We start from the raw sequence: 23,485 nt of genomic DNA, 5'->3' as shown, positions 1-23,485 counted from the left end.
TGGAGTTGGAAACAAACATTTATTATGTTGTCATATAAAATAACCCAACCTCTGAGAACATCCCACAGGATCGGCAGACAGACACCACTCATGACAGACCTCACCCTCGTTACCCTCTGAGAACAACTTCCCCTCCTTCAGGATCAGCAGACATTCACAACTCAGCACCAACCCCTCCCTCGTCACCCTCCGAGAGCAACATCCCATCCCCCGGGATCAGCAGACACACCACTCTACACGGACCCCTCACTGGGGATGGACAGACACACCACTCTACACTGACCCTCACTGGGGATGGACAGACACATCACTCTACACGGACCCCTCCCTGGGGATGGACAGACACACCACTCTACACGGACCCCTCCCTGGGGATGGACAGACACACCACTCTACACGGACCCCTCCCTGGGGATGGACAGACACACCACTCTACACCGACCCTCCCTGGGGATGGACAGACACACCACTCTACACTGACCCTCACTGGGGATGGACAGACACATCACTCTACACGGACCCCTCCCTGGGGATGGACAGACACATCACTCTACACGGACCCCTCCCTGGGGATGGACAGACACACCACTCTACACGGACCCCTCCCTGGGGATGGACAGACACATCACTCTACACCGACCCTCCCTGGGGATGGACAGACACACCACTCTACACGGACCCCTCCCTGGGGATGGACAGACACATCACTCTACACTGACCCTCCCTGGGGATGGACAGACACATCACTCTACACTGACCCTCCCTGGGGATGGACAGACACACCACTCTACACTGACCCTCCCTGGGGATGGACAGACACACCACTCTACACCGACCCTCCCTGGGGATGGACAGACACACCACTCTACACTGACCCTTCCTGGGGATGGACAGACACACCACACTACACGGACCCCTCCCACCTTCCTGAGAGCAGTGAGATGCAGTGTCCGGTGACTGCAGCTGGAGCAAAGCGAAGGGTCCCCTCCCAGCAAACAAACCCTTCCCTGGTTAGGATAGGAGAGGTGGGGGAAGATAGTCGACCACTGCTGCTGGCATTTGTAGTTTCTTCTGGCTGAGAGAAGGGCAGAGAAGGGAGGATTAGGGGAAGAGGAGGGTGAAGAGGGTAAACATCTTCCTTGTCCAGTGCGGGCAAAAAGAGGGGCAGGGGTGCGTGAGGGAGGGAAGAAATGAGGATGTAGACAGCCCCTCCCCATAGTCTACTATTTCTGTAGCCTGAGCCGCTGGCGTTTGTAGAGTTTCTTCTGGGATCTGGCGCTGTGTGCGGTCTGGGGAGGTGCCTGCTGGACCTGGGGCAGTTTCTGTGGGGCAGGAGTGTCAAACACTGCATGGGTGGGGTCCTCAGGTAGGGTCACCAGCTGTTCCTGTCGCCGAAATCGCTGCAGCTCCTTCATGTTCTGTCTCTCGGCAAAGCGACCGGCCGCCTCTGCTCGCAGCATCCTCCGGTGCTGGTCAGGGAGCAGGGCAGAGGTCAGTGTACAACACCCGGGAGGGGCGGCTCCGAGGGAGAGTCACACGGAGTGACGGAGGGGCAGCTCCGAGGGAGAGTCACACGGAGTGATGGAGGGGCAGCTCCGAGGGAGAGTCACACGGAGTGAGGGAGGGGCAGCTCCGAGGGAGAGTCACACGGAGTGATGGAGGGGCGGCTCCGAGGGAGAGTCACACGGAGTGACGGAGGGGCAGCTCCGAGGGAGAGTCACACGGAGTGACGGAGGGGCGGCTCCGAGGGAGAGTCACACGGAGTGACGGAGGGGCGGCTCCGAGAGAGAGTCACACGGAGTGACGGAGGGGCAGCTCCGAGGGAGTCACACGGAGTGAGGGAGGGGCGGCTCCGAGGGAGAGTCACACGGAGTGACGGAGGGGCGGCTCCGAGGGAGAGTCACACGGAGTGACGGAGGGGCAGCTCCGAGGGAGAGTCACACGGAGTGACGGAGGGGCAGCTCCGAGGGAGTCACACGGAGTGAGGGAGGGGCGTCTCCGAGGGAGAGTCACACGGAGTGACGGAGGGGCGGCTCCGAGGGAGAGTCAGAGTGACGGCTCCGAGGGAGTCACACGGAGTGAGGGAGGGGCGGCTCCGAGGGAGAGTCACACGGAGTGACGGAGGGGCAGCTCCGAGGGAGAGTCACACGGAGTGACGGAGGGGCAGCTCCGAGGGAGAGTCACACGGAGTGACGGAGGGGCGGCTCCGTGGGAGAGTCACACGGAGTGACGGAGGGGCAGCTCCGAGGGAGAGTCACACGGAGTGACGGAGGGGCAGCTCCGAGGGAGTCACATGGAGTGAGGGAGGGGCGGCTCCGAGGGAGAGTCACACGGAGTGACGGAGGGGCGGCTCCGAGGGAGAGTCAGAGTGACGGCTCCGAGGGAGTCACACGGAGTGAGGGAGGGGCGGCTATGAGGGAGAGTCACACGGAGTGATGGAGGGGCGGCTCCGAGGGAGAGTCACACGGAGTGAGGGAGGGGCGGCTCCGAGGGAGAGTCACACGGATGGAGGGGCGGCTCCGAGGGAGAGTCACACGGAGTGACGGAGGGGCAGCTCCGAGGGAGAGTCACATGGAGTGAGGGAGGGGCGGCTCTGAGGGAGAGTCACACGGAGTGACGGAGGGGCAGCTCCGAGGGAGAGTCACACGGAGTGACGGAGGGGCGGCTCCGAGGGAGTCACACGGAGTGAGGGAGGGGCAGCTCCGAGGGAGAGTCAGAGTGACGGCTCCGAGGGAGTCACACGGAGTGACGGAGGGGCGGCTCCGAGGGAGAGTCGCACGGAGTGACGGAGGGGCGGCTCCGAGGGAGTCACACGGAGTGATGGAGGGGCAGCTCCGAGGGAGAGTCACACGGAGTGACGGAGGGGCAGCTCCGAGGGAGAGTCACACGGAGTGACGGAGGGGCGGCTCCGTGGGAGAGTCACACGGAGTGACGGAGGGGCAGCTCCGAGGGAGAGTCACACGGAGTGACGGGCAGCTCCGAGGGAGTCACATGGAGTGAGGGAGGGGCGGCTCTGAGGGAGAGTCACACGGAGTGACGGAGGGGCGGCTCCGAGGGAGAGTCAGAGTGACGGCTCCGAGGGAGTCACACGGAGTGAGGGAGGGGCGGCTATGAGGGAGAGTCACACGGAGTGATGGAGGGGCAGCTCCGAGGGAGAGTCACACGGAGTGACGGAGGGGCAGCTCCGAGGGAGAGTCACACGGAGTGACGGAGGGGCAGCTCCGAGGGAGAGTCACACGGAGTGACGGAGGGGCGGCTCCGTGGGAGAGTCACACGGAGTGACGGAGGGGCAGCTCCGAGGGAGAGTCACACGGAGTGACGGAGGGGCAGCTCCAAGGGAGTCACATGGAGTGAGGGAGGGGCGGCTCCGAGGGAGAGTCACACGGAGTGACGGAGGTGCGGCTCCGAGGGAGAGTCAGAGTGACGGCTCCGAGGGAGTCACACGGAGTGAGGGAGGGGCGGCTATGAGGGAGAGTCACACGGAGTGATGGAGGGGCGGCTCCGAGGGAGAGTCACACGGAGTGACGGAGGGGCGGCTCCGAGGGAGAGTCAGATGGAGTGATGGAGGGGCGGCTCCGAGGGAGAGTCACACGGAGTGAGGGAGGGGCGGCTCCGAGGGAGAGTCACACGGATGGAGGGGCGGCTCCGAGGGAGAGTCACACGGAGTGACGGAGGGGCAGCTCCGAGGGAGAGTCACATGGAGTGAGGGAGGGGCGGCTCTGAGGGAGAGTCACACGGAGTGACGGAGGGGCAGCTCCGAGGGAGAGTCACACGGAGTGACGGAGGGGCGGCTCCGAGGGAGTCACACGGAGTGAGGGAGGGGCAGCTCCGAGGGAGAGTCAGAGTGACGGCTCCGAGGGAGTCACACGGAGTGACGGAGGGGCGGCTCCGAGGGAGAGTCGCACGGAGTGACGGAGGGGCGGCTCCGAGGGAGTCACACGGAGTGATGGAGGGGCAGCTCCGAGGGAGAGTCACACGGAGTGACGGAGGGGCAGCTCCGAGGGAGAGTCACACGGAGTGACGGAGGGGCGGCTCCGTGGGAGAGTCACACGGAGTGACGGAGGGGCAGCTCCGAGGGAGAGTCACACGGAGTGACGGGCAGCTCTGAGGGAGTCACATGGAGTGAGGGAGGGGCGGCTCCGAGGGAGAGTCACACGGAGTGACGGAGGGGCGGCTCCGAGGGAGAGTCAGAGTGACGGCTCCGAGGGAGTCACACGGAGTGAGGGAGGGGCGGCTATGAGGGAGAGTCACACGGAGTGATGGAGGGGCGACTCCGAGGGAGAGTCACACGGAGTGACGGAGGGGCGGCTCCGAGGGAGAGTCAGATGGAGTGATGGAGGGGCGGCTCCGAGGGAGAGTCACACGGAGTGAGGGAGGGGCGGCTCCGAGGGAGAGTCACACGGATGGAGGGGCGGCTCCGAGGGAGAGTCACACGGAGTGACGGAGGGGCAGCTCCGAGGGAGAGTCACATGGAGTGAGGGAGGGTCGGCTCTGAGGGAGAGTCACACGGAGTGACGGAGGGGCAGCTCCGAGGGAGAGTCACACGGAGTGACGGAGGGGCGGCTCCGAGGGAGTCACACGGAGTGAGGGAGGGGCAGCTCCGAGGGAGAGTCAGAGTGACGGCTCCGAGGGAGTCACACGGAGTGACGGAGGGGCGGCTCCGAGGGAGAGTCGCACGGAGTGACGGAGGGGCGGCTCCGAGGGAGTCACACGGAGTGATGGAGGGGCAGCTCCGAGGGAGAGTCAGAGTGACGGCTCCGAGGGAGTCACACGGAGTGACGGAGGGGCGGCTCCGAGGGAGAGTCGCACGGAGTGACGGAGGGGCGGCTCCGAGGGAGTCACACGGAGTGATGGAGGGGCGGCTCCGAGGGAGAGTCGCACGGAGTGACGGAGGGGCAGCTCCGAGGAAGAGTCACACGGAGTGACGGAGGGGCGGCTCCGAGGGAGAGTCGCACGGAGTGACGGAGGGGCGGCTCCGAGGGAGAGTCGCACGGAGTGACGGAGGGGCAGCTCCGAGGAAGAGTCACACGGAGTGACGGAGGGGCGGCTCCGAGGGAGAGTCACACGGAGTGACGGAGGGGCGGCTCCGAGGGAGAGTCGCACGGAGTGACGGAGGGGCAGCTCCGAGGAAGAGTCACACGGAGTGACGGAGGGGCGGCTCCGAGGGCATCCTCCGGTGCTGGTCAGGGAGCAGGGCAGAGGTCAGTGTACAACACCCGGGAGGGGCGGCTCCGAGGGCATCCTCTGGTGCTGGTCAGGGAGCAGGGCAGAGGTCAGTGTACAACACCCGGGAGGGGCGGCTCCGAGGGCATCCTCCGGTGCTGGTCAGGGAGCAGGGCAGAGGTCAGTGTACAACACCCGGGAGAGTCACACGGAGTGACGGAGGGCCGCCTCTGCTCGCAGCATCCTCCGGTGCTGGTCAGGGAGCAGGGCAGAGGTCAGTGTACAACACCCGGGAGGGGCGGCTCCGAGGGAGAGTCACACGGAGTGACGGAGGGGCGGCTCCGAGGGCATCCTCCGGTGCTGGTCAGGGAGCAGGGCAGAGGTCAGTGTACAACACCCGGGAGGGGCGGCTCCGAGGGAGAGTCGCACGGAGTGACGGAGGGGCGGCTCCGAGGGAGTCACACGGAGTGATGGAGGGGCGGCTCCGAGGGAGAGTCGCACGGAGTGACGGAGGGGCAGCTCCGAGGAAGAGTCACACGGAGTGACGGAGGGGCGGCTCCGAGGGAGAGTCGCACGGAGTGACGGAGGGGCGGCTCCGAGGGAGAGTCGCACGGAGTGACGGAGGGGCAGCTCCGAGGAAGAGTCACACGGAGTGACGGAGGGGCGGCTCCGAGGGAGAGTCACACGGAGTGACGGAGGGGCGGCTCCGAGGGAGAGTCGCACGGAGTGACGGAGGGGCAGCTCCGAGGAAGAGTCACACGGAGTGACGGAGGGGCGGCTCCGAGGGCATCCTCCGGTGCTGGTCAGGGAGCAGGGCAGAGGTCAGTGTACAACACCCGGGAGGGGCGGCTCCGAGGGCATCCTCTGGTGCTGGTCAGGGAGCAGGGCAGAGGTCAGTGTACAACACCCGGGAGGGGCGGCTCCGAGGGCATCCTCCGGTGCTGGTCAGGGAGCAGGGCAGAGGTCAGTGTACAACACCCGGGAGAGTCACACGGAGTGACGGAGGGCCGCCTCTGCTCGCAGCATCCTCCGGTGCTGGTCAGGGAGCAGGGCAGAGGTCAGTGTACAACACCCGGGAGGGGCGGCTCCGAGGGAGAGTCACACGGAGTGACGGAGGGGCGGCTCCGAGGGCATCCTCCGGTGCTGGTCAGGGAGCAGGGCAGAGGTCAGTGTACAACACCCGGGAGGGGCGGCTCCGAGGGAGAGTCACACGGAGTGATGGAGGGGCAGCTCCGAGGGAGAGTCACACGGAGTGAGGGATGGGCAGCTCCGAGGGAGAGTCACACGGAGTGATGGAGGGGCGGCTCCGAGGGAGAGTCACACGGAGTGACGGAGGGGCAGCTCCGAGGGAGAGTCACACGGAGTGACGGAGGGGCGGCTCCGAGGGAGAGTCACACGGAGTGACGGAGGGGCAGCTCCGAGGGAGAGTCACACGGAGTGACGGAGGGGCAGCTCCGAGGGAGTCACACGGAGTGAGGGAGGGGCGGCTCCGAGGGAGAGTCACACGGAGTGACGGAGGGGCGGCTCCGAGGGAGAGTCACACGGAGTGACGGAGGGGCAGCTCCGAGGGAGAGTCACACGGAGTGACGGAGGGGCAGCTCCGAGGGAGTCACACGGAGTGAGGGAGGGGCGTCTCCGAGGGAGAGTCACACGGAGTGACGGAGGGGCGGCTCCGAGGGAGAGTCAGAGTGACGGCTCCGAGGGAGTCACACGGAGTGAGGGAGGGGCGGCTCCGAGGGAGAGTCACACGGAGTGATGGAGGGGCGGCTCCGAGGGAGAGTCACACGGAGTGACGGAGGGGCAGCTCCGAGGGAGAGTCACACGGAGTGACGGAGGGGCGGCTCCGTGGGAGAGTCACACGGAGTGACGGAGGGGCAGCTCCGAGGGAGAGTCACACGGAGTGACGGAGGGGCAGCTCCGAGGGAGTCACACGGAGTGAGGGAGGGGCGGCTCCGAGGGAGAGTCACACGGAGTGACGGAGGGGCGGCTCCGAGGGAGAGTCAGAGTGACGGCTCCGAGGGAGTCACACGGAGTGAGGGAGGGGCGGCTATGAGGGAGAGTCACACGGAGTGATGGAGGGGCGGCTCCGAGGGAGAGTCACACGGAGTGACGGAGGGGCGGCTCCGAGGGAGAGTCAGATGGAGTGATGGAGGGGCGGCTGCGAGGGAGAGTCACACGGAGTGACGGAGGGGCGGCTCCGAGTGAGAGTCACACGGAGTGACGGAGGGGCGGCTCCGAGGGAGAGTCACACGGAGTGACGGAGGGGCGGCTCCGAGGGAGAGTCACACGGAGTGACGGAGGGGCGGCTCCGAGGGAGAGTCACACGGAGTGACGGAGGGGCAGCTCCGAGGGAGAGTCACACGGAGTGACGGAGGGGCAGCTCCGAGGGAGAGTCACACGGAGTGACGGAGGGGTGACTCCGAGGGCATTCTCCGGTGCTGGTCAGGGAGCAGGGCAGAGGTCAGTGTACACCACCACAACCTGACACCTCGGGAGGGGTGGCTGCGAGGGAGAGTCGCACGGAGCGGGGGAAGGGAGACTCCAAAGGAGTTGCACAGAGCAAAGGATTGTCGTGCAGAGTGAGAGAGGAGTGGCTTCGAGGGAGAGTTGTGTGGAGTGAAGGAGGGAGGAAGGTGCTCCAAGGAACAATCCCCATCCCGGTACTTACCACATTTGGAGAGCAGTACTTTGGATTTTCGTACAGCGTTTGACCCCCAAAACTGCCGCGGAAAATCTTAATGAGGTTCAGAACAAACCGAGGTCCAATCTCCACCAGAGAGCCGTCCTCCTCGATAATCTGTAACACAAGACAGGGAGTGTGGGTCCCAAGGTCAGACGCAGTGAGGGTGTGAGGTCACCCCTCAGCACCCGCACCACCCAGTGTGGAACATGGACCCACCCCCCAACACCGGGTGGAAATGTCCATGGGGAGGAGGGGTACAGAATGCGATGAGGTACGGAAGGGAGGATGTGTGGAGGGTGGGGAGCTATTCGAGGGAGAAGGGAGCCGGATTCACTCCCGACCCTATTGAGCCTCTCTGAGCAAGTCTCAGGATAACGGGAGCCCCACTCCCACCAACTCGCGGCTGAATGGCCGGCCCAAACACAGGCGATGGAGGGGCAGTGGACACTGGCGAGGTTTGGGGACAGCCTGGACACCGACTAATGGAGGGACTGACCTGGTAGTTGCGGAACCAGATGCGGCCGTCGGTGACAGTAAAGGTGAAGACGTGGTCAACGAATGGTTGGCTCCGCGGGTGGTAGCGAGGCGTGGAGAAGGTCTGCAATGGAAACCAGGTTACCCACCAAATTTGTTACTGCCTCCCAGGGTACACACACCCGACCACCCCCTCTCCCCCTCCCTGAGTACACACACCCGAGCACCCCCTCTCCCCCTCCCTGAGTACACACACCCGACCACCCCCTCTCTGAGTACACACACCCGACCACCCCCTCTTCCCCTCCCCGGGTACACACACCCGACCACCCCCTCTTCCCCTCCCCGGGTACACACACCCGACCACCCCCTCTCCCCCTCCCCGGGTACACACACCCGACCACCCCCTCTCCCCCTCCCCGGGTACACACACCCGACCACCCCCTCTCCCCCTCCCCGGGTACACACACCCGACCACCCCCTCTCCCCCTCCCCGTGTACACACACCCGACCACCCCCTCTCCCCCTCCCTGAGTACACACACCCGAGCACCCCCTCTCCCCCTCCCTGAGTACACACACCCGACCACCCCCTCTCCCCCTCCCTGAGTACACACACCCGACCACCCCCTCTTCCCCTCCCCGGGTACACACACCCGACCACCCCCTCTTCCCCTCCCCGGGTACACACACCCGACCACCCCCTCTCCCCCTCCCCGGGTACACACACCCGACCACCCCCTCTCCCCCTCCCCGAGTACACACACCCGACCACCCCCTCTCCCCCTCCCCGAGTACACACACCCGACCACCCCCTCTCCCCCTCCCTGAGTACACACACCCGAGCACCCCCTCTCCCCCTCCCTGAGTACACACACCCGACCACCCCCTCTCCCCCTCCCTGAGTACACACACCCGACCACCCCCTCTTCCCCTCCCCGGGTACACACACCCGACCACCCCCTCTTCCCCTCCCCGGGTACACACACCCGACCACCCCCTCTCCCCCTCCCCGGGTACACACACCCGACCACCCCCTCTCCCCCTCCCCGGGTACACACACCCGACCACCCCCTCTCCCCCTCCCCGGGTACACACACCCGACCACCCCCTCTCCCCCTCCCCGAGTACACACACCCGACCACCCCCTCTCCCCCTCCCCGAGTACACACACCCGACCACCCCCTCTCCCCCTCCCGGGGTACACACACCCGAGCACCCCCTCTCCCCCTCCCCGGGTACACACACCCGAGCACCCCCTCTCCCCCTCCCCGGGTACACACACCCGAGCACCCCCTCTCCCCCTCCCCGGGTACACACACCCGACCACCCCCTCTCCCCCTCCCCGGGTACACACACCCGACCACCCCCTCTCCCCCTCCCCGGGTACACACACCCGACCACCCCCTCTCCCCCTCCCCGGGTACACACACCCGACCACCCCCTCTCCCCCTCCCCGGGTACACACACCCGACCACCCCCTCTCCCCCTCCCCGGGTATACACACCCGACCACCCCCTCTCCCCCTCCCCGGGTACACACACCCGACCATCCCCCCAGCTCACTTGCACACCTGCCCAACCCCCAGCTCATTTACACAGCAGCCCAAACCCCAGCTCATTTACACACCCATCCACTTACACACCCATCCACCCCCCAGCTCATGCACCAGACTGACGAAGTCTCCCTGCCTTTGCTGAATCCCTGTAGCTTCCCCAGCAAGTGCTTGTGACCACTGTCACACCACAGGAAATCAGGCCCTTTGGCCCATCTAGTCCATGTTAACTGAGATTGCCACCTAAGCTGTTCCCATTTGTCCATGTTTGGCCCACACCCCTCTAAAACTTTCCCAACCAAGTAACTGTCCAAATAGTTTTAAGAGTTGTTAAAGTACCTGCCTCTGGCAGCTTGTTCCACATACAGATTTCTGGATGAAAACGTTGCCCCTCAGCTTCCTATTCACTCTCTCCTCTCTCACAATAAACCTGCACACTCTTGCTCTTGACTCACTAACCCTGGGAGAGACAATGCACACTCTCACTATGCCCCTCCACATGATCACCCTCACTCACCTACGCTTCAAAGCTCCACTCTGCTCACTCAGCCCCTCGAGTCCTGGTCACATCCTTGTAAATCTCCTATGCCCCTCGAGTTCTGGTCACATCCTCGTAAATCTCCTATGCCCCTCGAGTCCTGGTCACATCCTCGTAAATCTCCTATGCCCCTCGAGTCCTGGTCACATCCTCGTAAATCTCCTATGCCCCTCGAGTCCTGGTCACATCCTCGTAAATCTCCTATGCCCCTCGAGTCCTGGTCACATCCTCGTAAATCTCCTATGCCCCTCGAGTCCTGGTCACATCCTCGTAAATCTCCTATGCCCCTCGAGTTCTGGTCACATCCTCGTAAATCTCCTATGCCCCTCGAGTCCTGGTCACATCCTCGTAAATCTCCTATGCCCCTCGAGTCCTGGTCACATCCTTGTAAATCTCCTATGCCCCTCGAGTCCTGGTCACATCCTCGTAAATCTCCTATGCCCCTCGAGTCCTGGTCACATCCTCGTAAATCTCCTATGCCCCTCGAGTCCTGGTCACATCCTCGTAAATCTCCTATGCCCCTCGAGTTCTGGTCACATCCTCGTAAATCTCCTATGCCCCTCGAGTCCTGGTCACATCCTCGTAAATCTCCTATGCCCCTCAAGTCCTGGTCACATCCTCGTAAATCTCCTATGCCCCTCGAGTCCTGGTCACATCCTCGTAAATCTCCTATGCCCCTCGAGTCCTGGTCACATCCTCGTAAATCTCCTATGCCCCTCGAGTCCTGGTCACATCCTCGTAAATCTCCTATGCCCCTCGAGTCCTGGTCACATCCTCGTAAATCTCCTATGCCCCTCGAGTCCTGGTCACATCCTCGTAAATCTCCTATGCCCCTCGAGTCCTGGTCACATCCTCGTAAATCTCCTATGCCCCTCGAGTCCTGGTCACATCCTCGTAAATCTCCTATGCCCCTCGAGTCCTGGTCACATCCTCGTAAATCTCCTATGCCCCTCGAGTCCTGGTCACATCCTCGTAAATCTCCTATGCCCCTCAAGTCCTGGTCACATCCTCGTAAATCTCCTATGCCCCTCGAGTCCTGGTCACATCCTCGTAAATCTCCTATGCACTCTTCCTAATGTTATCTTCTTTGTCCCAGGGTGAGCACAACTGAACACAATATACCAAATGTGGTCTAATATTGTGTCACTGCACTATGACCTCCCAGTGCCCTGACTGACTAAAACCAGCAAGCCAAAATCCTCCTTCAGCACTCTGCCTAGCTGTGACTCCACTTTCGAGGAACCACACACTCACACTGTGAGGTCCCCCTGTCCTACAACACACCGCAGAACCCTACCATTCACAGGAATGCCCCACCATCATTTGTCTCCTCAACATACAACTTATCTGAATTAAACCCCTCCTTTCCTCAACTGATCAAGATCCTGACAATCATCCTCACTGCCAACGACACCACCTATTTTAATGTCCTCTGCAAACCACTGTTCTCTACAGTACCTATTTGGGGTCATCTGCAGAGTTACTAACACCGATCCCCTGGTCCCATGCAATCAGATCTTTGGGAGCAGCCGCCCATGGGGGAACCTTATCACAGGTGCACTAGCTGTATACCAACTCGGATGTGTGGTTGTCACATCTGATGTGGGGACAGTGCCACAGGATGCCCCCACCACCCTCCGGTTGTCACACGGTGGACAGTTTAATCACAGAGTTGTCTGCAGTCAAACAGCCCAGTATGGGTAACTGCTCAGGAATGGGGGCAGTGGGGAATCGAGACACACTCACCTGGATGAACAGCTCTTTCAACAACTGGTAATGAGGCTCCTGATCAAACATCTGCAGAGAGGGAGAGAAGCAGTCATTAGCGACGGACAAATCAATTTGCAATTCATCAGCAGGAGCAGGGCCCTGCTAATTCATAAAGCATCATGCATTATAAAGCTAATTCATTATTCATAAAGCAGGGACAAAGTGGAGCAGCCACGGTGAGTGGACCAGTGTATGAGTGGGAACAAGGCTTTGGCTCAAGAGGCTTCAACGAGGAGGCACAGACAAGGCTTTTGTAGTGTTAAAAATAAAAGGTCACCAAATTACAGCTAATTAAATGATGCAGGATCGGGTGATGTGCTGTAGCTGCATGCTGTGGGAGCTGGTGGACCCCATCGTGGTTCCTGGTGACCACATCTGCAGCAAGTGTCGGCTGCTCGAGGAACTCAGGCTCAAAGTTGATGACCTGGAATCTGAGCCTAAACACTGCAGCACATCAGGGAGGGGGAGAGCTACCTGGATTCTCTGTTTCAGGAGGCAGATTAGCTGCCTCAAATTCAGTCTGTGGTCAGGGACAAGAGGGTGTGACTGCGAGTGAGGTGGGTAGAGGGATCCAAGAGACTGTCCTTGAGGAGCCTCAGCCCTTGAGCTGTCCAACAGGTCTGAGATTCTTGCTCTCTGCGTGGATGAGAGTGGAGGCTTTAGGAAGGATGAGCAACTGGCACCGTAGTTCAGGGAGCCATTCGGGGGGGAAGGGGGGGAAGAGAAGCGGGGGAGTGGGGAAAGAAGAGAGTGAAAAGGGAGAAGGACAGAGCAGGGGTGAGTGAAGGATTGGGAAGAAGCAGAGTTCGGGGAGGGAGGGACTGGGCAGTGGGAAGGGTAGAGGGAATGCGCACGAGTGAGGGGGGGTTGCGGCAGGGATTCCAAAGGAAGCAGGACTGAGTCAGGCATGTTACCGGATCGAAGGAGAGGAGGGGCCTGGACCCCCGGAGACAGTTCCCCGTCATCTTCAGCTCAGCCAGGGTGTGTACTGCAAAACAAGCATAACCATCAGCACGGGGGTCCGAGGCTCCCGGGAAGTGCAGCCACTGAGCAGCACATCCTCCCATCTGCCCTGTCCCAGCAGCCCTGAGGAGACCCCATGCCTCGAGCTGACTCCCCAACAGTGTGCACCCTCAGCCCCTGCCCCGAACCATTAGACCGGAAATACCTACCGTTCTGCACCAGGAACTTGGCCGAGGGGCCGTGGGGGACATTGGACACCCTGAAACATAAGAGGCATTGTTCAGTCATCTGTCTCTGCCCTAACATATCGGGGTATCAAACCACACTCTCACACGCAATCCCAACTCCTTACAGAACTTCTTCCAGAGGGTCGAACCCATCTGATCAACTTCAATTTCCACTTCCAAACCCATCAGGGCCAAGTACGGACTGCGGCACTAATCCTGCAGGAGAACGGCTCACTCAGCTACACCCGGTTCTGTCCCAAATGTAACTTTCCCAAGTCACACTGCCAAATGCTTTAATTATCCCACAGACCAAACCACACCTGCACCGAGTCATCCCTACCCCCTCAGATGGTGACTGGAGACAGTGTCCAGTCCCGTGAACACCGAGAAACCCAGACGGCTGTGTCCAGTCCCGTGAACACCGAGAAACCCAGACGGCTGTGTCCAGTCCCGTGAACACCGAGAAACCCAGACGGCTGTGTCCAGTCCCGTTAACACCGAGAAACCCAGACGGCTGTGTCCAGTCCCGTGAACACCGAGAAACCCAGACGGCTGTGTCCAGTCCCGTTAACACCGAGAAACCCAGACGGCTGTGTCCAGTCCCATGAACACCGAGAAACCCAGACGGCTGTGTCCAGTCCCGTTAACACCGAGAAACCCAGACGGCTGTGTCCAGTCCCGTGAACACCGAGAAACCCAGACGGTTGTGTCCAGTCCCGTGAACACCGAGAAACCCAGACGGCTGTGTCCAGTCCCGCTAACACCGAGAAACCCTGACAGCTGTGTCCAGTCCCGTTAACACCGAGAAACCCAGACGGCTGTGTCCAGTCCCGTTAACAACAAGAAACCCAGACGGCTGGGTCCAGTCCCGTTAACACCGAGAAACCCAGACGGCTGGGTCCAGTCCCGTTAACACCGAGAAACCCAGACGGCTGTGTCCAGTCCCGTGAACACCGAGAAACCCAGACGGCTGTGTCCAGTCCCGTTAACACCGAGAAACCCAGACGGCTGTGTCCAGTCCCATGAACACCGAGAAACCCAGACGGCTGTGTCCAGTCCCGTTAACACCGAGAAACCCAGACGGCTGTGTCCAGTCCCGTGAACACCGAGAAACCCAGATGGTTGTGTCCAGTCCCGTGAACACCGAGAAACCCAGACGGCTGTGTCCAGTCCCGCTAACACCGAGAAACCCTGACGGCTGTGTCCAGTCCCGTTAACACCGAGAAACCCAGACGGCTGTGTCCAGTCCCGTTAACAACGAGAAACCCAGACGGCTGGGTCCAGTCCCGTTAACACCGAGAAACCCAGACGGCTGTGTCCAGTCCCGTTAACACCGAGAAACCCAGATGGCTGTGTCCAGTCCCGTGAACACCGAGAAACCCAGACTCAAGCAGCACGATACTTCCCGTCACTCACCACATGTAGAGGTCCTGCTTCTTCTTGGCTTCGAAGTAGATGCATTTGTTACAGTTCTTCATTTCACAGATCTGTTGGGGGGTGGAAACAGACAGCCCTGGTCACACCAGCCCACAGCACCCAGCAGCAACTCCTTTCTACCTCAGCGAGGTTGGCCCACAGCACCCAGCAGCAACACCTTTCTACCTCAGCGAGGACGGCCATCCCGGACACAGAAGCTCCACGGAGCGCCAGACACCAGAAGGCATCGAGCGATGGAGGTGGGGGGGGAGACTGGCACCGGCACAAAGCGGCTTGTGTAATTCAGACTGTAGTCCAAAGGGCCTTCTCCCTCTCAGCATGGCCGTTGTCACTGACCATGGGGAACCTTGCTCTCTCAGCAGTGAATAACCCACCCAGCCCCACGAGGCCAGTGATAACACCAGAGAGCTGTGGCCTAGGGAGAATGCGGCTACCAGCACACCCACCAGTGAAGAGGGAGACCCCAAATCCAACAGTGGGTCTTCAGTGACCCTGCACTCACCGTCTGCCAGAGTACAGCCCTCATGAGATGCCAGAAGAGAGGTGGGCACCGGCTGGGGCAGACCAAAGTGGGCTGGATACTTACCCCATTCCCCACCCCTCTCCAGCCATTGGAGCTGACTCACCTCATTTATGACAAACAGCTTGTCTTTGCGATCCATTTTGGTGTCTGGAAAGAGAGAGCTGACATTAATGACACAGGCAGGAATCCTCGGAAAATCACAACTGGCCAAAATGCTCCGGAAAACCAGACCTGTCCAGCTGGACCAGTAACAGTTATTACCCCTCATCCACCAGACTCTCGCCCCAACACTGAACTGTCCCCACAACCTCTGGACTCGGTTTCCAGGATTCTTCGCCTCATGTTCACGATTTTCATTATTATTTGCACCGTTTGTTTGTAAGTCCTGCTGGGTGTGCTCTTTCACTGATTCTGTTGTGTTGTGTTTTGTTTTTGTGAATGTCTGCAGGAAAGTGAATCTCAGGGTTGTATTTGGTGTGTAGTTTGATAATAAATTTACTTCCAGCTTTTGAACTTCGGAACCTCAGGGCAATTTCTGAGAATGAGATGAAGTTGGCTGATGAGAGTGTGGAACGAGCTGCCGAGGGATGAAGTTCATATCTGCCCCCTTGGTCACGAGTAAAGACATTGAGCCAAAAGTAATTTCCTTTCCCACAGGCGCAAGCACAGTGAGCAACGGAGCCACTGCAGAATAGGAACAGACCCCTCAACCACACCAGCCCGGGTTTCCGCCCACACTCACCAGTCTGCACTGGGATCACTGCCCTCCATACTCCTCCCATCCATGTACTTTCCCAAACCTCTCTTAAATGTTGCAATTGAACCTTCATCCCCTGGCACTCTCACCATCCTCCAAGTGAAGCTCTCCCTCAGGTTCCCCCTAAATATTTCCTATTTCACCTTAATCCATGACCTCTAGTTGCAGTCACCCACCCTCAGTGAAAAAAGTCTACTGCTATTTACCATATTGAAACCCATTGATTAACAATCACTCACCACAATCTCTTAGCACCTAAACCCCATCTCACCCTCGGCTAGACAATCAACGTGTCTCTATAAATTCCATTCATTCCAGTTCTACTATGAAGAGCATTCTGACTGGTTGAATCACCATTCATTATGGAGGGGCCACTACACAGGACTGGAAAAATGCTGCAGAAAGTTGCAAACTCACGCCAGCTCCATCATGGACACTCGCCTGTCTGGCATTGAGGGCATCTTCAAAAGGCGATGCCTCAAAAAGGCAGCATCCATCATTAAGGACCCTCTCACTGGACCGCAAGAAAACGATATGATTTGGCAATATGAAACAATATGAGTCAGCTGCACCTTTCCTCATTCCGTCATACCCACTGTTGTACTTAAACACACACGAGGATATCAGTCGGTCATTAACCTACAACTACTCGATGAGTAAAAAAACAAATGTCGCTTGAGAGTTTCTTTGGAAGAGGTGGTAGGGGACATAAAAGGCCTAACTATGGTGATAATGCAGACAGCTGAGGCTGAGACTGCAAAAAAAAATCTTCCTTCAACAGAAAATACGACAAGTCGTACATAAAATATGGCTTTAATGCGACCGGTGACTCGCACGTTCCAAGCCCCGTGTGTGATATGTGGCGACAAGCTGTCTAATGAGGGAATGAAGCCCTCAAAACTGCTCCAGCACCTCGAATCCAAGCACCCTGCACTTAAAGACAAACCTGTTGAGTTTTTTGAGCAGAAAAAAACATGAGCAAGCAGTACAGAAGCAAGTGCTGAGTGCCAACACCTCCACAAATGCTGCTGCTCTGAGAGCATCTTATTTAGTGGCTAGCCATATTACTAAGACTAAGAAGACTTTCATTGTTGGTGAAGAATTCATTCCGCCTGCTGCCAAGGACATGTGCCGTGAACTGTTGGGAGAAGCTGCAGCTAACAAGATGGCACAGATTTCTCTTTCAGCTACCACAATTTCAAGAATCGATGACATAGCGGAGGACATCGAAGCACAGCTGTTGGAACGGCTTAACGAGTCACCATGGTATGCCATCCAGGTCGATGGGTCTACTGATATTGACAACAAGGTGATACTGCTGGTTTATGTGCGATATATATTTCAAGACGATGTGCACGAGGATATGTTGTGTGCACTGCTGCTGCCAACTAACACAACTGGGGCAGAACTATTCAAGTCTTTGAATGACTACATGTCAGGCAAACTGGACTGGTCATTCTCCCCCCATAAGCGTCACCTGCACTGTGCTTACTGAAGAGAAGCAGGGAATCCTCTCTCCACATCCAAAGATTGGCCAGTAAGAGACATGAAACGGCAAGCAGAGATCACACAGAATCTGGATACCTGGTTTAGCATGAGGCATCAGAGTGCGCAAGTCCTGCATTAGGTGTCGTGTCCGGTAGCTAATCCCCCGTGAGGAAAAGATCAGAACTCGCTCCTTGTTCGTCCATCTTCCCTGTGAGAGCAAGAACATCCAATTAGCATGTACAGATACCTCACATCACCATCTACAATTACTCTGGTCCCAACTCTGTAACCCCCTCTGACCCCACACCCCTCCCCATCTGTGACCCCCTTCCCTCTCCACCAATGTGATCCCCCCTGGCCTCTATACCCCTACATCTTTGTGGCCCACTTCCTGTCTGTAGCTTGATCATCAGGCTCTGGTCTCAACATTATTCCATTTTATTTCAACAACTCTGCAATGCTTCCCCTGATTGGAGCCAACCCATGTTACGTTCACTTCTCTCTCTCCACCATACTCCATCTTCATTCATTCCCCCAGTATCTATCACCCCAGAGCCTGCAGCCGACTGTCTGGTCCCACCCAGTCCTAACCCATTCCAACCCCAGACCTTGGTCCCTTCTACACCACTAACACTATCCCCCTCCCTTTCTCCTCCCCCAATGACTAGTCCCGGACCCCGTCTCCCTCCCTAGCCCCACTGTTCCTTCCAGTTTTGCTCCCAGCCTCCCTTCACCTCACTGCCCCAGCTCCTCTTCCTCAAATACCCCCCCCCCGACTCTCCTCCCGGTTCCATTTCTTTCCCCCCACCACCACACACAGTCCCGACCCGTCAACGGGCTGACCGTCCCGGAACACTTCCCCCCCGCCCGCACTAGTCCCGGTTTCCCTGGTTCCCCGGCTCAAAGTGACCCCTTCGTGGTGCGAACTCCCTCGCCCCGGCCCTCTGTCTCCTCCTCACCCGACTGACGGGTCCCGGCACCTCCACCGCCATCACCATCGCCACGCCGTAGCCACTTCCGGTGTCGCCACATCTACACCCTTCCCCCCGCCACCCGAAGGTGCCACCTCTTCACCTTCCGACAGTCCCTTGGTTCCGGCTCCCATCTGCCCTTCCAGTCGGTCAGCGAGAGGAGCTTTACCTCCGCCTTCCAAACATCGCTCAAGCACCCCCAGAAAGTCTTCCTCCGCCACCCTTCTCACTACAATCCCGCATAGGACCATCAGCATTAAAATCTCCTCACTATTTGCTAATGGTTAATATCATTACATTGTCAAACAATGAAAAAGAGAATAAATAAAAAGAAAATAATTTTTAAAAACAATTAATAGCCCTTCTTTGAAGTCTCAATGTTATTCGCCCTCCTTGGAAAGCACCTAATAAAGCCAAGTCTTTCATCTTTGGATGCTTTTCTGCAGTTTTTATGATTCTATATTTTAAATCCTGCTTTTATTTTGTTCTGCACATTTAAGCGCATCTGCCATGAAAGTAACAAATGTTTGTTTATCATATAATATGCTCATTTTGAAACGAGGACACTACACTTTCAAAGCTTTCTAATATGCAGGACAGCATTCACAAGCAGAGCTCTGTTCCCCACCACAATTAGTACATTTTGGCCTAATACCTTCTCTACACTTACTATAATCATTTTCTCCACCACATTCAACACACAATTTTTCAATCTCTACAGAACGCGCTACATCATAAAACATAGAAATCTACAGCTCATTACTGGCCCTTCAGCCCACAATGTTGTGCTTACCACGTAACCTACTCTAGAAACTCCCTAGAATTACCCTCCGCATAGCCCTCTATTTTCCTAAGCTCCATTTGCCTATCTAACAGTCCCTTAAAAGACCCTATTGTATCCACCTCTACCACTGGCACTGGCAGTGTATTCCATGCACCCACCACTCTGTGTGTAAAACTTCCTCTGACATCCTCCTTGTACCAACTTCCAAGCATTTTGAAGCTATATCCCCTCGTGTTAGCTATTTTAGCCCTGGGAAAAAGCCCCTGGCTATCCAGACGATCAATGCCTCTCATCATCTTATACACTGCCATCAGGTCACCTCTCATCCTCCATCGCTCCAAGGAGAAGAGGCTGTTGTGTTCTTTATATTAGCGTAGGCTACTAATAAAGAATCATGTTCTGGAAGAATAGAACTTTTATTTACAGCAATCAAACCACATTTCTTACAGCCATGTTTTCTAGAACATTCCATTATTTCTGCACATGCTCCAAACTCTGTCCAATCACATTCTGACACGTGATATCACCACATCTTCCTTTCCTTAAAAAAAATTAGCAACATTGATCAGAACAAATACATAATTTAACATGTCTCTATCAGTCTCTCCGGGGGGATTTACGAACACGAGTAGACTTTCTCACATGGTCCTTTTTTTTGTTGTTATTTCTGTGTTTTGTCTGGTCTGCATCAGTTAACTGAAACTCTGAAGTTGTCTCTTTCTTGAGGTCTTTGTGATTTCTTCTTCACAATGTTCCTTCTTCTTTCTTTTCAAATCTTTTTATTATTATTAAACAAAATAACATGAGTACATCGAAGTTAATACTTCCAATGTCTCAGAAGAGAAAAAAACAATATTAAGGACTAAAAAATATGGTGACACAAAAATAGAGAAGAAAAGAAAAAACCCTACTAAAGTAAGAAAGTGAGAATAAAAAGCCCCCAATTAGGTGTTCAACCCCGGAGCCTGCGTCATACAAAAAGCTTCTAAAGATAAACATCGAACCACCAGCAAAAAAATACCAACACTTACAATTAGATCGTGGAGGAAATCGATGAATTAACTCAAATGGTAGTAACGAGCAAATGGACCCCATCTTTTCTCAAAATCAAACATAGGTTCGAAGGTTCGACTTCTAATTTTCTCCAAACTAAGACATAACATCACTTGAGAGAACCATCGTGACAGAGTGGGAGCCGACGTATCCTTCCACTTCAACAGAATGGCCCTCCTAGTATCAATGTAACAAACGCAATAACATGTTGGTCAGACAAAGAAATACCACAAATATTTTGAGGTATTATTCCAAAGAGCACAGTTAATTTGTTAGGCTGTAAATTAATTTTAAGTGGTTTAGAAATTGTAGAAAAACTGACTTCCAAAACTGTTCCAGTATAGAACAAGACCAAACTATGTGTGTCAGTGTAGCTGTCTCGGTTTTACATCTATCACAATAACTGTCAACATTAGGAAAGATTTTAGACAATCTCTCCTTCATCAACTGGTAATGATGTACAATTTTAAACTGAATCAATGAGTGGCTAGCACAAATCGAGGATGAGTTAACCAACTTCAAGATCCGCATCCAGTCCTCCGTTATAAAAGTCAAATTAAGTTCCTTTTCCCAATCTTGTTTAATCTTAAAAAGGGGCACTTATCCCATTGTAATAATAAATTATAAGTTCTTCCAATAGAACCCTTTTATTTTGGAAAAATAAAGGTATTAATTCTTTATGGATCTATTTAAAGAAGATAGACTGATGTCTTTTGAACAATTAGTTGATAAATACTCTCTTTCATATTCACACTTATAATACCTTCAAGTTAGACATTTCTTACAAAAATATTGAAGTGATTTTCCTTGCATAGTAGAGGCCGACCTGTTAGATACTGCTCCTTCTTCTGTTTGGACCACATATGATCTGGGTTGTGCTTCAAGTACTGTAGCTTTCTGTGTCCATGTGTTCACTTTGTCTTGTGTCCTCACTTCATCTCCTTGGTGCAGTTCAGGGAATGGATGAGAACATCTGTCAAAGTGTGTTTCCTGCTTTGCTTTCTGTTCATCTTTTCACTTGTTCACCTCCTTCTTTTCTCAGAAGGCTCTCATTTATTGGCAGATTGGACCTCAAACAGCATCCATCAAGAGCTGAGCAGGTGAAAACCCACATTCAAGTGGAGTATTGCGATAAGCTAACAAAGCTTTATAAAAATTGTCTCCACTATCTTTTGCTTTGTGCATCAGTTTCTTGATAATTCCTACTGACTTCTCAACTAATCAATTGGACTGAGGGAAAAATGGACTAGATGTTGTATGAACAAAGCCCCATTCCTGAGCAAAATGTCTCATGCACTCACCATTATATTGTGGACCATTGTCTGTGAAAACTTCATCAGGTACACCATGCCTGGAAAAAACTGATTCCATGCAGGTAATTACATTCTCTGCAGTTGTTCTGCTCAGACCACACACTTCAGGATATAAGGAGTAGTAATCTGTTATTAATAGATAATCTTTGTTGTCAGTTACAAACAGATCAACACCTACCTCCTGATCAGGTCTCTGAGGACTAGGATGTGGATGCAGTGGCTCCTTAGGGTTGTTTAGTTGGTATTTAAGGTATATTTGACAAGAAGACACCAATTCTGCAATTTATTGGGCCAAAACATCACTTCCCGCACCCTTCTCTTACACTTCTCAATACCTAGGTGGCCTTCATGAATTTTCCCAAGCATTTCTTTTCAGAGACTTTTAGGAATCACAATTCTGCTGCCTTTGTACAATATCCCATCCGCAACAGACAGTTCTGATCTGTGGTTCCAATATTCTTGTACTTCCGAGATACAGTCTTGCTATTATCTGGCCATCCATCCATCACTACTTGTATTACCTGACTGAGAATCTTGTCCTTCTCTGTCTCAAGACGCAGCAGTTCCATCTTTTCGGGAGCAACAGGTACAGTCTCTATGATCATATTAACAAATGCCTGAACATCAACAGCGTCCCTGTGACTGTCTGTTGTTGTTGGATCCACAGCTCTGGAAAGTGTGTCAGCCATGTATGTGAATTTTCCAGGTGTGTACGACACATTCAATGCATATCTTTGCAATTTGATCATCATTCACTGAATTCGTAAAGGACAGTCACTTGAAGGTTTGTTAAACAACGTAATCTGAGGCTTATGATCAGTTTCAACGTCCATAGATTGCCCTGACACAAACTGATGAAATCTCTCACAAGCAAACAATTGCTGAACAATTCTTTTTCAATTTGGGCATACCTTGTTTCTGGATCGGATAAAGAACGAGATGCATATGCCACTGGTAGCCATTCCTTATCATGTTTCCAGAGTAATACTGCCCCCTAAGCCTGCTTGAGATGCATCACATACTTTTACCACACATGTTCCTTTAACTGGAATGTCTGCCCCTTAATATCCAGTCACTTTTATATTTGTCTGGTGTAACTTTGGTCTTGGCTTTAATGCATTAAACTCAGATTCAGCAAGAACATTTACTTGTGCTCCAGTATCCAGTTTAAACAGAATAATGTTTTGATTCACTTGCAATGGAATAGTCCAATCATTCTTACTTTGTTTGTTTTCACAAAGCACATCGATATAAAACTCCTCATGTTCATTTTCAAGCACTGCATTTACGTGTTTTATTTCCTTTCTACTTCTGGAACAGCATGAAAAATGATTGCTCTTACCACTGTCATTGCACATTTTCTGATACGCTGGACACTTTTGCGGTCAGTGCTGCAGCCCACATCGATCACATGACATCTTGCTCTCTGTCGGTTTTGTTATCGCTTCATTATTTTTTCTAATATATTCGTGCTCTTTTTTTTCTTCGATTATCTTCAACTCTTCTGTGATCGGAAACGTATTATTCTTTCAGACCGACTTCTGACACCATGTTGTGTTTGTTATATTAGCATGGGCCGCTATAAAGAATCATGCTCTGGAAGAATAGAACTTTTATTTACAGCATGCAAACCATGATTCTTACAGCCATGTTTTCTAGATCATTCCATCATTTCTGCACATGCTCCGAACTCTGTCCAATCACATTCTGACACGCGATATCACCACAGAGGCTAAGTTCATTCAACCTTTTCTCATAAGGTACGGCTTCCAAACCAGACAACATCT

At 55.3% G+C, this 23,485-nt stretch overlaps 1 protein-coding gene across 3 annotated transcripts; it reads right to left on the bottom strand.

Moving 5' to 3' along the window:
- On the bottom strand, positions 1-18,659 carry bxdc2 (brix domain containing 2). 3 transcript variants are annotated; one of them, XR_009512991.1, is made up of 11 exons: positions 18,537-18,659; positions 17,674-17,785; positions 15,436-15,479; positions 14,789-14,859; positions 13,355-13,404; positions 13,097-13,170; positions 12,159-12,209; positions 8,343-8,444; positions 7,832-7,960; positions 798-1,469; positions 1-759 (listed from the first exon to the last, which is right to left on the bottom strand). XR_009512991.1 is itself a non-coding variant. In XM_059974046.1 (10 exons), exons 1-10 carry the CDS (start codon positions 18,573-18,575, stop codon positions 1,224-1,226), a joined length of 918 nt encoding a protein of 305 aa, XP_059830029.1. In that variant the 5' UTR covers positions 18,576-18,659; the 3' UTR covers positions 1-1,223. The 3 variants fall into 3 exon arrangements, 2 of the variants coding, with proteins under 2 accessions (XP_059830029.1, XP_059830030.1); XM_059974046.1 differs by having other exon boundaries at positions 1-1,469; XM_059974047.1 differs by lacking the exons at positions 1-759; positions 798-1,469 and adding an exon at positions 6,092-6,198.
- Between the last annotated feature and the right edge of the window lie 4,826 nt (positions 18,660-23,485).

The sequence above is a fragment of the Hypanus sabinus genome, chromosome 7, assembly GCF_030144855.1.
Source record: "Hypanus sabinus isolate sHypSab1 chromosome 7, sHypSab1.hap1, whole genome shotgun sequence".
NCBI lineage: Eukaryota > Metazoa > Chordata > Chondrichthyes > Myliobatiformes > Dasyatidae > Hypanus > Hypanus sabinus.
The sequence above is the reverse complement of the archived record's forward strand: the minus strand, read 5'-3'. Positions and strand labels throughout refer to the sequence as shown.

Excerpts from the sequence above, each read along its gene's own strand:
- bxdc2 (XM_059974046.1), bottom strand. The coding sequence starts at position 18,575 with ATGGTGATGGCGGTGGAGGTGCCGGGACCCGTCAGTCGG. Across the intron at positions 13,171-13,354 it reads CAAGTTCCTGGTGCAGAACG|TACACACCCTGGCTGAGCTG; the intron begins GTAGGTATTTCC and ends CTTGTTTTGCAG. Across the intron at positions 12,210-13,096 it reads CCCTCCTCTCCTTCGATCCG|ATGTTTGATCAGGAGCCTCA; the intron begins GTAACATGCCTG and ends CCCTCTCTGCAG.